The following is a 13,578-nucleotide window of genomic DNA, read 5'->3' on the forward strand; positions in this document are numbered from 1 at the left end:
CAAGGGTGCCTGGGCACCTGCCCGTTCTCTCCGAAGAGGGCATCACCAGACCTTTCACAGTGGGGTGGGGGTGGCAAGGCTGCCTGGTCATCTGCCCATTCTGTCCGAAGGGGGAGCAACCAGACCTTTTACAGTGGGGTGGGGGGGGGTAAGAGACCCTGGGCACCTACCTTTTCTGTCTGACGGGGCATAACCAGACCTTTTATAGTGGGGTGGGGGTGGCAAGGCTGCCTGGGCACCCGCCTGTTCTGTCCAATGGGGGAGCAACCAGATCTATTACTGGGGGGTGGGGTGGCAAGGGTGTTAATTATTTAATAAATCAAATTTCTTTATTTATTTAAATATATGAATAATTATTTTATTTACTTTAATCCACTGAACCAGGACATAATTATATTTTCCAGTTTTTTTCAGTCTGTTATGTCTCTAGTTAAATGATTATTATACACATTGATTGACAGTCATTATGTCAGTTATGTTCAGCTGCAGTAATACAGTGAATTTAACTTAATCCAGCAGACTGTGGTTTCATTATGTTACTCAGTTATGCTTTGGGTGACGCTGAAGCAGGACATTAATAGGACAGAACAGAAAGCCTTTATTGTCACTGTACAGGGAGGAAATACTGTAAATGGACATAAATATATAATATATAAAATGTACATATACAGGAGAAGGGGATAGCCCCCCCCCAATCAGGATTACATTTAATTACATTTTAGTTAGATAAACTATTAAACTATATTTTTCATGTTATTCAGCTGACTGAAGACAGGCATTTATTTTTTGTCAAACACACAGTACTGTGCAAAAGTCTTAGGCCGTCCAAAGAAATGTTTAAAACTGTTTATCTGGGTAGCAAGTGTACTTTGGCTTAGAACAAAAAACACAATTTAATATTAGAACGTGTACAAATTAAGAGTAACACAATAAAAACTAGTAATAATTTCTTCTGTTTTCTAAAAAGTTACTGATATCTAGTTGGATGGCTAGATGAACACCGCTTCAGGTCCCAAACTTCTCCTCAGGGGCACCTCAGCCGTTCCATGATTTTGTTAAATTTCACCAACAGCCCAATTAAATAATTAAATATATTGGTTTAAAAAGTCAGTGAGAGATTGACTGAGGTGTGTTAGTGGCCAAGTCAAAAAATACATGGCTGCACTGGACAGTCGCTGCAAATACTGGGATGATTTTAGCAGAGGTTCTGAAATGGCGAAGCTGACACACTTTGACAGGCATCATATCATAGTTTTACACCAACACGAGGATAATCTAAACGTCATTTTCTTTGTCTGCCTCAGACTTTTGCACAGTTCTGTACATTTCAGAGTAAAAAGGATAATAAAGGTTAAAAAGCAGAGATTTTACCTTTTTGCAGGAGAACCAGCAACACGTCACAGTGACACTGAGCAGTTTACATTAACATAAAACCCTGGATAGAGGGACTCAGTGAATGAGGAGGTGAATCTGTGCAGGGGGGTCAGTCCATCAGAGGAGACTCTGTAGAAGGACAGAGCACCAGCCCCCCAGTCCAGATACACTCCTACTCTGCGGGGGCCTGAGGGCTCTATGGGTATGAGAGTCCGTTTATTATTGTGATAGACAGAGTAACTGTCAGTTTCACAGTACAGACTCCATGACTTGTTATTGTCTCCAAGCCCACAGTCACTCCCTCCTTTCCTCCCGATTCCTTTATAAGTCACTCCTATCAGGACTACATCTCCATCCCACTCAGCCTCCCAGTAACAGCGGCCAGTCAGACTCTCTCTGCACAGAACTTGTTCCCAGCTGTCAAATCTCTCTGGATGATCAGGATATGGCTGCTCTGCCCCCCATGTCACCTTCCTGTTCCCCCCCGACAGAGACAGGAGTCTGTTTGCTGTGTTCGGGTCCAGCGTCAGCTGGCAGGAGTCTGTAGGCAGGAGGAAGAGCCATTAATCCCATCAGGCCGCCTGTACTTTATGTTTCTGTACGATATAAAAACAGCACAGCTTCCCCTAACGAAGCGGGAACTGAAGCTTATGAAACATAAGGAGGGCGCGCGACGGCGGCGGAAAGAGCCGCCAAAATGGGCACGAGTTAAACTAATAGCTTAATTAATTTAATTAAAAAATGACAAAGCAGCAACATTCATCAGACATATTCATCACAAGCATATTTACCACAAAACGGCACCAGAGATCAATACTAAAGTCAGTGTCTTTCCTTCAAACCGCTAATTCCGGCGCATCCGGCTCGAAAATGGCCATCAATAACAGAATATTTAAGTAATATTATTACACGTTTAAAGTGATATTTAATAAACATTTGGATCTGGATTCTGATATAAACGATGATTCCGGCACAGATCGTGCGCGCATCATAAAAAACAGGAAGGTTTTCATTAATTCAGAAAAATATTGCTCTGAAAAACGGGATTATTATCTCATTAATTCGGAAAAACAGAATTAATTTCCCCCAGATGAATGCAATACGCTTCCATAGAGAACCGCTTACCGCGCGCGTGACTGTAGATGCTGCGCCGCTGCCGCGAGGCGTGAGCCCCGCATCTCGCGCACGCACGCGGCCGCTGTAATCTGTTAACATGGGCGCCGAAATGAAATTTGATATTTTCCGCCGCACATCCAGTGTGTCCCGGGCGCTAATTTCTTTTAGCACCGTGGATCAGGAGAACTTTTTAATATTCATGAGTGAAGCCCTACACGATTGGCTGGCTGATTAATATTTATGAGAGGGGCACTACCTCATTGGCCAGTTAACATCGACTTGTGCTGCCTGTTTCTTCTACCTAAAGCAGGGGTGTCCAAATACAGTCCTGCGGGGCCGGTGCCCTGTGTAGCAAAGTTCTTTCCCTGTTCCACCATAAATAATTCAGCTCAAGAGCTGTGTGGTTATTAGCACAAGGAGATGAATCAGGTGTGTTAAATGAGGGGAAACGCAAAAATGTGCAGGACTCTGGCCCTCCAGGACTGGATCTGGGCTCCCCTGGTTTAAGGGATTCAGTGACCAATCAGTAATATTCTCTCATGAATTTTAAGGAATGTTCCAGAACCACCTTGTAAAAATGCAAATTCACATTTTGCACTTGAGGAGAGAGTCCGGTCTCACTGCCTACAGGTGCCTCCTTAGGACAATACTAACGAATCTCACACAGAAAACACATACACTCACGGCATCCGCAAAAAGAACAAATGCAAAGGATTCTTTTTTTGTGAAATTAAATATGTATAACTAATTCAGAATATATTTAACTATCCTACACTCCCACACAAACACGAAGATAATACAAGCAGCTATAAAGCATTTGCAAAAAATATTTTAAAAACCGATTAAATTAATTGATAGTGTTTTGGTGATGATTTTGATTTTTTGTTTCGCGTTTGGATGTTTGTCTAAAATGACATGAAACTCACCTAAACACAAACATGGAAATCCATCTACACACAGTGCAAAAAGCCACTCATCACAACAATTGTGTGAATACAACCATAACATACAGTAGTATTCATGGTATTATTAATAAAAACATGCAAAGACACTTACATTTCTGTAAGCCTGCTCTGGTCCTGCACTCTCCACCGTAATCCACACTACAGGAGAAGCAGAATGACATAGTACTGCTGTATCCATTTATTTATTGGTGCCTCTTCTTCACATACATGCATAAGTATCTGTAGCGTGTCAGACACACACTCTGTACTCACTGCAGCTTCTCCAGTTTACAGCTGGGATCCTCCAGTACAGCAGAAAGCAGCTTCACTCCTGAGTCTCCTGGGTGATTGTAGCTCAGGTCCAGCTCTCTCAGGTGTGAGGGGTTTGACCTCAGAGCTGAAGCCAGGGAAGAACAGCCTTCTTCTGTGACTCTACAGCCTGACAGTCTGCAAAAACATGGAAAAAAAAATCCACAATAAATAAGATCACCTGACCATTACAAGCATTACTTTTAAGCAAAAGTGACTCCTCTAATAAATATTTCAATAATCACACAAAATTAACATCTTTTGAACATTTTATAAGAACCTATACTTCTCAGAACCAGATCCAGTTGATATAGAATCATTTTAAAATAATCTAGACTTACCCATATTAACCAATGAAACAGCAGATGCCCTTGATGCCAGAGGTGGAGATTTCAGGTCCAGAGAGTACAAATCCAGACCAAGATTTTGTTTCAACCAACCAGATGAATATAAAGAGTCACAATCACAGAGACTCAACTGGTTTGTTGAAACAAAATCTTGGTCTGGATTTGTACTCCCTGGACCTGAAATCTCCACCTCTGCTTGATGCACCATTAACATCAGAAGAACTCCATAAGGTCCTCAACCAAATGCGTAACAACCAATCGCCAGACCGGATGGTTACCCTGCAGAAATCTATAGGCCATTACAGTGTTATTGAAACCTGATAAAGACCAAACACAGCCCTCCAGTTACCGGCCATTACAGTGTTATTGAGACCTGATAAAGACCCAACACAACCCTCCAGTTACCCGCCACTCTCATTAATGAATAACTTGAAAATCATTACAAAAGCTCTCACCACTCAGTTACAGTCAGTCATTCCTACTATAATCCATCCTGATCAGACAGATTTCATCAAGACAAGACATGCCTCGGACAACATCTATAGATTATTTAATTTAGTCTAGACTGCTCAGCATACCCATACTAAAACCATGATTACATCATTAGATGCAGAAACGGCATCTGACAGTCAGTTGGACATTCCTCTTTAATACATTGCATAGATTTGGCTTCGGAGAATCGTTCACCCACTGGGTTAAAATACTGTACACCTCAGTCAAAGCTACAGTGTCACAGATGGGATGACATCACCTGCATTCACACTCCGACGGGGAAGACGGCCTGCATGCCCACTCTCTCCTTCACTGTTTGCCATCTTCATAGAAACAATTGTGGCAGCAATATGACAGAACAGTGCACTGTATTAGTATGAATGGAATTCATACTAATAACAACACAAAATTAATCTCTATGCAGATGATATCTTGCTGTTTTTATGAAACCCTCAAAATATGAAATTTTAATTTTATTAATACCTTTTCAAATCTATCAAACTACACAATAAACTGGAAAAAAAAACCCATAATATTCTCACTGTCTGAAGATGCCTGGGATTTAGCCGATCAGGATGGTCCATTTCACACTGGAAATATCCGGTACTTGGGTATCTACATCTCCCACAGGCTGTCAGACTTGGTTACCCTCAACTACACCCCCTTATTCAAAACAATAGATGAGTCTCCCACTTAAATCAATAAAAATAAAATTACTCGTCCAGAATAATTTCAGAAAAATTCTTTCAAACTCATTAATGTCACATTTTTGCTGGAAAAACAAAAACACAAAATCAAACATTCCACATTACAGAAAAGTAAATCTCAAGGTGGATTACAAGCTCATTTTTCTTAATTATTACTTAGCAAATCAACTGCAAGACTTAACTAAATGGTCACACTACAGCAGCTCATGGATACAGAAGGAGCAGCTGTACTGTAAAAATCTCAGACATGCAGACTTACTCAAAATGTCATTAAAGAAACAAAACTGCTTTAACAACACAGTGCTGCCATTTCCAGAGCACTGACAGCCCAGTGGAAAGCCATTAAAATCACTAACTGTACTCTCATACCCTGTAAATACATGCCAATCTGGAATAATCTGGACTTCCTACTTCACAATATCACCATTCACTATCACTCACGGGAACAGAAAGGGATTACACATCTCCACCTCCTACAGAGTAACAGTCATTTCATGACATTCGAAGACTTAATCCATAAATACGAGTTGAGAATATGCAATTTTTCTAATATTTACTAACTGAATCCAGCATCAAAACCAAAATGAACCTCACATATAATACACCGAATCCTCCTCAGATGAGACAACATTCTGCAACTTAAAAATAAAAAGAAACCTCTAGAATATATAATCCTCCATCTGCGACAGACACATTGATATTTGTACCAAAAATTAATTGGAATAAGGAACTTATCTTTTCCCCCAGCACTGATTTCTGGATGGACGTTAAGGTCAGTACAAAGTAATTCACATAAAACATGTGACTCAATATAAAAAGTAGTCAGTACTGATACCTGCTCACAGTGTACAAGGGGTGTCACAGATAATTATCTGCATACTCTGTGGGCCTGTATACCTGCTCACAGTGTACAATGGGTGTCACAGATAATTATCTGCATGCTCTGTTGGCCTGTATACCTGTTCACAGTGCACTATGGGTGTCACAGATAATTATCTGCATGCTCTGTGGGACTGTATACCTGCTCACAGTGCACCATGGGTGTCACAGATAATTATCTGCATGCTCTGTTGGCCTGTATACCTGCTCACAGTGTACAATGGGTGTCACAGATAATTATCTGCATGCTCTGTTGGCCTGTATACCTGCTCACAGTGCACCATGGGTGTCACAGATAATTATCTGCATGCTCTGTTGGCCTGTATACCTGCTCACAGTGTACAATGGGTGTCACAGATAATTATCTGCATGCTCTGTTGGCCTGTATACCTGCTCACAGTGCACCATGGGTGTCACAGATAATTATCTGCATGCTCTGTTGGCCTGTATACCTGCTCACAGTGTACAATGGGTGTCACAGATAATTATCTGCATGCTCTGTTGGCCTGTATACCTGCTCACAGTGCACCATGGGTGTCACAGATAATTATCTGCATGCTCTGTGGGCCTGTATACCTGCTCACAGTGCACCATGCTTGTCACAGATAATTATCTGCATGCTCTGTGGGCCTGTATACCTGCTCACAGTGCACCATGGGTGTCACAGGTAATTACTGTATGTTCTCTATAGGTGAAAGATCTGGACTGCAGACAGGCCAATTCTGCACCCGGGCTCTTCTCCGACGAAGCCATATGCTTGTAATAGCTGCAGTATGTGGTTTTGCATTGTCCTGCTGAAATACACAAAGCCTTCCCTGAAACAGACGTCCTCTGGAGGGGAGCATGTGTTGCTCTAAAACCTTTATATACCTTTAGCATTCATAGTTCCTTCCAAAACATGCAAGCTGCCCATACCGTATGCACTCATGCACCCTCATACCATTAGAGATGCTGGCTTTTGAACTGAATGCTGATAACACACTGGATGGTCTCCCTCCTCTTTAGCCCGGAGGACACCCCGCCCTTCATTACCAACAAGAATGTCACATTTGGACTCGTCTGACCACAGAACACTTTCCCACTTTGAAACAGTCCATTTCAAATGAGTCTTGGCCCACAGGACACGACGGCGCTTCTGGACCATGTTCAGATATGGCTTCCTTTTTGCATGATAGAGCTTTAGCTGGCATCTGCAGATGGCACGGCGGATTGTGTTTACCGACTGTGCTTTCTGGAAGTATTCCTGGGCCCATTTAGTAATGTCACTGACACAATCATGCCGATGCGTGATGCAGAGTCGTCTGAGGGCCCGAAGACCACGGGCATCCAATACAGGTCTTCGGCCTTTGAACATTTGTAATATCATCCATGTTCTGTTGTGAATAAAATATAGGCTCATGTGATTTGAAAGTGTTTTATTTGTTATTTCATTCAAATATAAAGAACTTTTCTAGAATTCTGGTTGTTTGTATGGTTGCTGGGGGAAGACATGGTGGTACAGTGGTTAGCACTGTTGCCTCACACCTCTGGGACCCGGGTTCAAGTCTCCACCTGGGTCACATGTGTGTGGAGTTTGCATGTTCTCCCCATGTCGTCGTGGGATTTTCCCCAGGTACTCCGGTTTCCCCCACAGTCCAAAAACATGCTGAGGCTAATTGGAGTTGCTAAATTGCCCGACTGGTATGTGAATGTGCCCTGCGATGGGTTGGGCCCTCATCCTGGGTTGTTCCCTAGCCTATTGCTTCCGGGATAGGCTCCGGACCCCCAGCGACCCAGTAGGATAAGCGGTTTGGAAAATGGATGGTTGGATGTATGTTTGCAGCAAACTATTTTGTGAATAAAAGCTACCTCAACGCCCACCGCCCCCTTACTTTTTTGCTGTTATTTTTATTAATTATTATTATTACTGTTTGATTCATGTATTGTATGTTTCAATCATTACAGATATGTATGAAAGTGTGTCTGTGTATGTATGGACATTCATATCTATGTATTAATATACACTGCTCAAAAAAATTGAAGGAACACTTTTTAATCAGAGTATAGCATCAAGTCTATTAAACTTCTGGGATATTGATCAGGTCAGTTAAGTAGCGGAGGGGGTTGTTAATCAGTTTCAGCCGCTTTAGTGTTAATGAAATTATCAACAGGTGAACTACAGGGGCAACAATGAGACGACCCCCAAACCAGGAATGGTTTAACAGGTGGGGGCCACTGGCATTTTTCCCTCCTCATCTTTTCTGACAGTTTTTTCACTAGTTTTGCATTTGGTGACGGTTAGTGTCACTACTGGTAGCATGAGGCGATACCTGGACCCTACAGAGGTTGCACAGGTAGTCCAACTCCTCCAGGATGGCGCATCAATACGTGCCATTGGCAGAAGGTTTGCTGTGTCTCCCAGCACAATCTCAAGGGCATGGAGGAGATTCCAGGAGACAGGCAGATACTCAAGGAGAGCTGACAGGGCGGTAGAAGGTCCTTAACCCATCAGCAGGACCGGTATCTGCTCCTTTGTGCAAGGAGGAAGAGGATGAACACTGCTGGAGCCCTACAAAATGACCTCCATCAGGCCACTGGTGTGAATGTCTCTCACCAAACAATCAGAAACAGACATCATAAGGGTGCCCTGAGGACCCAACGTCCTCTAGTGGGCCCTGTGCTCACTGCCCAGCACCATGGAGCTCGATTGGCATTTGCCATAGAATACCAGAATTTGCAGGTCGGCCACTGGCATCCTGTGCGTTTCACTGATGAGAGCAGGTTCACCCTGAGCACATGTGACAGATGTGAAAGGGTCTGGAGAAGCCATGGAGAACGTTATGCTGCCTGCAGCATTGTTCAGCATGACTGGTTTGGTGGTGGGTCAGTGATGGTCTGGGGAGGCATATCCATGGAGGGACGCACAGTCCCCTACAGGCTAGACAACGGCACCTTGACTGCCATTAGGTATCAGGATGACATCCTTGAACCCACTGTCAGACCCTACGCTGGTGCAGTGGGTCCTGGGTTCCTCCTGGTGCACGACAATGCCCGGCCTCATGTGGCAAGAGCATGTAGGCAGTTCCTGGAGGATGAAGGAATTGATACCATTGACTGCCCCCCACGCTCGCCTGACCTAAATCCAATAGAGCACCTCTGGGACATTATGTTTCGTCCATTCGATGCCACCAGGTTGCACCTCAGACTGTCCAGAAGCTCAGTGATACCCTGGTCCAGATCTGAGAGGAGATCCCCCAGGACACCATCCGTGGTCTCATTAGGACCAAGCCCCGACATTGTCAAGCATACATACAACCACATGGGGGCCATACAAACTACTGAGTATGATACTGTTACTGTAATGAAATTTCAGCAAAATGGACTAACCTGCCGCATCATTTTTCACTTTGATTTTCGGGGGTGTCTCTGAATTCAGCCCTCTGTAGGTTTTCATGGAAATTTCATTTCCATTAAACGATGTGGCATCCTTTCATTCCTAACACATTATCCAGTCTACTTCAGTATATATATATATATATATATATATATATTTTCCCCATTGATATCTGATGTGTTTTCAGTGTTCCTTTAATTTTCTTGAGGAATGTATATGTGTGATAATTTTTTATTCACAAATTTTTTTTTGACAATTACGGCTCCAATCATCCACAACCATCATATATAAATACAATCCTGTCTTTGTTTTTTTTCCTTCTTTGCATTTTTCTCCTTTTCTTTTCCTCTCCCCTCTACAACTCCTCACATTAAATACTGACTTCACTCGCCCCCCAGTCCTGCCACTTCCAATAGCCCATATTTTGGGGGAGTGGTTCTTTTCCCCTGTGCCTCTGGGTGGGGCAGGTCACCTAATGCACTGGGGGTGGGGTGTCACAGACACTCTCACACACACATACCCTGCCCCAGACACTCTCACACACGCGTACCCAGCCTCAGACACTCTCATACACACGTACCCTGCCACAGACACTATCATACACAAGTACCCTGTCGCAGACACTCTCACACACACGTACCCTGCCCCAGACACTCTCACACACGCGTACCCAGCCTCAGACACTCTCATACACACGTACCCTGTCGCAGACACTCTCACACACGCGTACCCTGTCACAGACACTCTCACACACGCGTACCCTGCCCCAGACACTCTCACACATGCGTACCATGTCGCAGACACTCTCACACACGCGTACCCTGTCACAGACACTCTCACACATGCATACCCTGCCTCAGACACTCTCATACACACCTACCCTGTCGCAGACACTCTCACACACGCGTACCCTGTCACAGACACTCTCACACATGCGTACCCTGCCTCAGACACTCTCATACACACGTACCCTGACACAGACACTCTCACACACACGTACCCTGACACAGACACTCTCACATACACGTACCCTGCCGAAGACACTCTCACACATGCGTACCCTGCCTCAGACACTCTCATACACACGTACCCTGACACAGACACTCTCACATACACGTACCCTGCCGAAGACACTCTCACACATGCGTACCTTGCCTCAGACACTCTCATACACACGTACCCTGACACAGACACTCTCACACACACGTACCCTGCCGAAGACACTCTCACACATGCGTACCCTGCCTCAGACACTCTCATACACACGTACCCTGACACAGACACTCTCACACACACGTACCCTGCCACAGACACTCTCACACATGCGTACCTTGCCTCAGACACTCTCATACACACGTACCCTGACACAGACACTCTCACACACACGTACCCTGCCGAAGACACTCTCACACATGCGTACCCTGCCTCAGACACTCTCATACACACGTACCCTGTCGCAGACACTCTCACACACACGTACCCTGCCCCAGACACTCTCACACACGCGTACCCTGCCTCAGACACTCTCACACACGCGTACCCTGCCTCAGACACTCTCACACACGCGTACCCTGCCGCAGACACTCTCAAACACGCGTACCCTGCCGCAGACACTCACACACGCGTACCCTGCCACAGACACTCTCACACACGCGTACCCTGCCTCAGACACTGTCACACACGCGTACCCTGCCGCAGACACTCTCACACACGCGTACCCTGCCGCAGACACTCTCACACACGCGTACCCTGCCTCAGACACTGTCACACACGCGTACCCTGCCGCAGACACTCTCACACACGCGTACCCTGCCTCAGACACTGTCACACACGCGTACCCTGCCGCCGACACTGTCACACACGCGTACCCTGCCGCAGACACTCTCACACACGCGTACCCTGCCGCAGACACTCTCACACACGCGTACCCTACCTCAGACACTCTCACACACGCGTACCCTGCCGCAGACACTCTCACACACGCGTACCCTGCCGCAGACACTCTCACACACGCGTACCCTGCCGCAGACACTCTCACACACGCGTACCCTGCCGCAGACACTCTCACACACGCGTACCCTGCCTCAGACACTGTCACACACGCGTACCCTGCCGTAGACACTCTCACACACGCGTACCCTGCCTCAGACACTGTCACACACGCGTACCCTGCCGCAGACACTCTCACACACGCGTACCCTGCCTCAGACACTCTCACACACGCGTACCCTGCCGCAGACACTCTCACACACGCGTACCCTGCCTCAGACACTCTCACACACGCGTACCCTGCCACAGACACTCTCACACACGCGTACCCTGCCTCAGACACTGTCACACACGCGTACCCTGCCGCAGACACTCTCACACACGCGTACCCTGCCGCAGACACTCTCACACACGCGTACCCTGCCTCAGACACTGTCACACACGCGTACCCTGCGGCAGACACTCTCACACACGCGTACCCTGCCGCAGACACTCTCACACACGCGTACCCTGCCGCAGACACTCTCCCACACGCGTACCCTGCCCCAGGCACTGTCACACACGCGTACCCTGCCCCAGACACTCTCACACACGCGTACCCTGCCGCAGACACTCTCACACACGCGTACCCTGCCGCAGACACTCTCACACACGCGTGCCCTGCCGCAGACACTCTCACACACGCGTACCCTGCGGCAGACACTCTCACACACGCGTACCCTGCCGCAGACACTCTCACACACGCGTACCCTGCCCCAGACACTCTCACACACGCGTATCCTGCCGCAGACACTCTCACACACGCGTACCCTGCGGCAGACACTCTCACACACGCGTACCCTGCCGCAGACACTCTCACACACGCGTACCCTGCCTCAGACACTCTCACACACGCGTACCCTGCCGCAGACACTCTCAAACACGCGTACCCTGCCTCAGACACTCTCACATACGCGTACCCTGCCACAGACACTCTCACACACGCGTACCCTGCCTCAGACACTGTCACACACGCGTACCCTGCCGCAGACACTCTCACACACGCGTACCCTGCCGCAGACACTCTCAAACACGCGTACCCTGCCTCAGACACTGTCACACACGCGTACCCTGCCGCAGACACTCTCACACACGCGTACCCTGCCTCAGACACTGTCACACACGCGTACCCTGCCGCCGACACTGTCACACACGCGTACCCTGCCGCAGACACTCTCACACACGCGTACCCTGCCGCAGACACTCTCACACACGCGTACCCTGCCTCAGACACTCTCACACACGCGTACCCTGCCGCAGACACTCTCACACACGGGTACCCTGCCGCAGACACTCTCACACACGGGTACCCTGCCTCAGACACTGTCACACACGCGTACCCTGCCGCAGACACTCTCACACACGCGTACCCTGCCTCAGACACTCTCACACACGCGTACCCTGCCGCAGACACTCTCACACACGCGTACCCTGCCTCAGACACTCTCACACACGCGTACCCTGCCACAGACACTCTCACACACGCGTACCCTGCCTCAGACACTGTCACACACGCGTACCCTGCCTCAGACACTCTCACACACGCGTACCCTGCCGCAGACACTCTCACACACGCGTACCCTGCCCCAGACACTCTCACACACGCGTACCCTGCCTCAGACACTCTCACACACGCGTACCCTGCCTCAGACACTCTCACACACGCGTACCCTGCCGCCGACACTCTCAAACACGCGTACCCTGCCGCAGACACTCACACACGCGTACCCTGCCTCAGACACTGTCACACACGCGTACCCTGCCGCAGACACTCTCACACACGCGTGCCCTGCCGCAGACACTCTCACACACGCGTGCCCTGCCTCAGACACTCTCACACACGCGTACCCTGCCTCAGACACTCTCACACACGCGTACCCTGCCACAGACACTCTCACACACGCGTACCCTGCCTCAGACACTGTCACACACGCGTACCCTGCCGCAGACACTCTCACACACGCGTACCCTGCCGCAGACACTCTCACACACGCGTACCCTGCCTCAGA

At 47.4% G+C, this 13,578-nt stretch overlaps 1 protein-coding gene across 21 annotated transcripts in view; it reads right to left on the reverse strand.

The window, feature by feature from the left end:
- Positions 1–1,129: 1,129 nt before the first annotated feature.
- LOC125723381 (NACHT, LRR and PYD domains-containing protein 12-like) overlaps positions 1,130–13,578 on the reverse strand; it is a 69,173-nt gene continuing 56,724 nt past the window's right edge. For 20 of the 21 annotated variants that reach the window (XM_048999923.1, XM_048999915.1, XM_048999916.1 and 17 more), the window contains 3 exons: positions 3,708–3,881; positions 3,547–3,593; positions 1,130–1,915 (listed from right to left, as the gene is read on the reverse strand). In XM_048999923.1, the coding sequence (XP_048855880.1) occupies positions 1,398–1,915; positions 3,547–3,593; positions 3,708–3,881 (739 nt within the window). In that variant the 3' untranslated portion in view covers positions 1,130–1,397. The remainder of the gene's footprint in view (positions 1,916–3,546; positions 3,594–3,707; positions 3,882–13,578) is intronic. The other variant, XM_048999936.1, reaches the window with a different exon arrangement.

This window comes from Brienomyrus brachyistius, unplaced genomic scaffold (genome assembly GCF_023856365.1).
Source record: "Brienomyrus brachyistius isolate T26 unplaced genomic scaffold, BBRACH_0.4 scaffold48, whole genome shotgun sequence".
In the NCBI taxonomy this organism is placed as follows: domain Eukaryota; kingdom Metazoa; phylum Chordata; class Actinopteri; order Osteoglossiformes; family Mormyridae; genus Brienomyrus; species Brienomyrus brachyistius.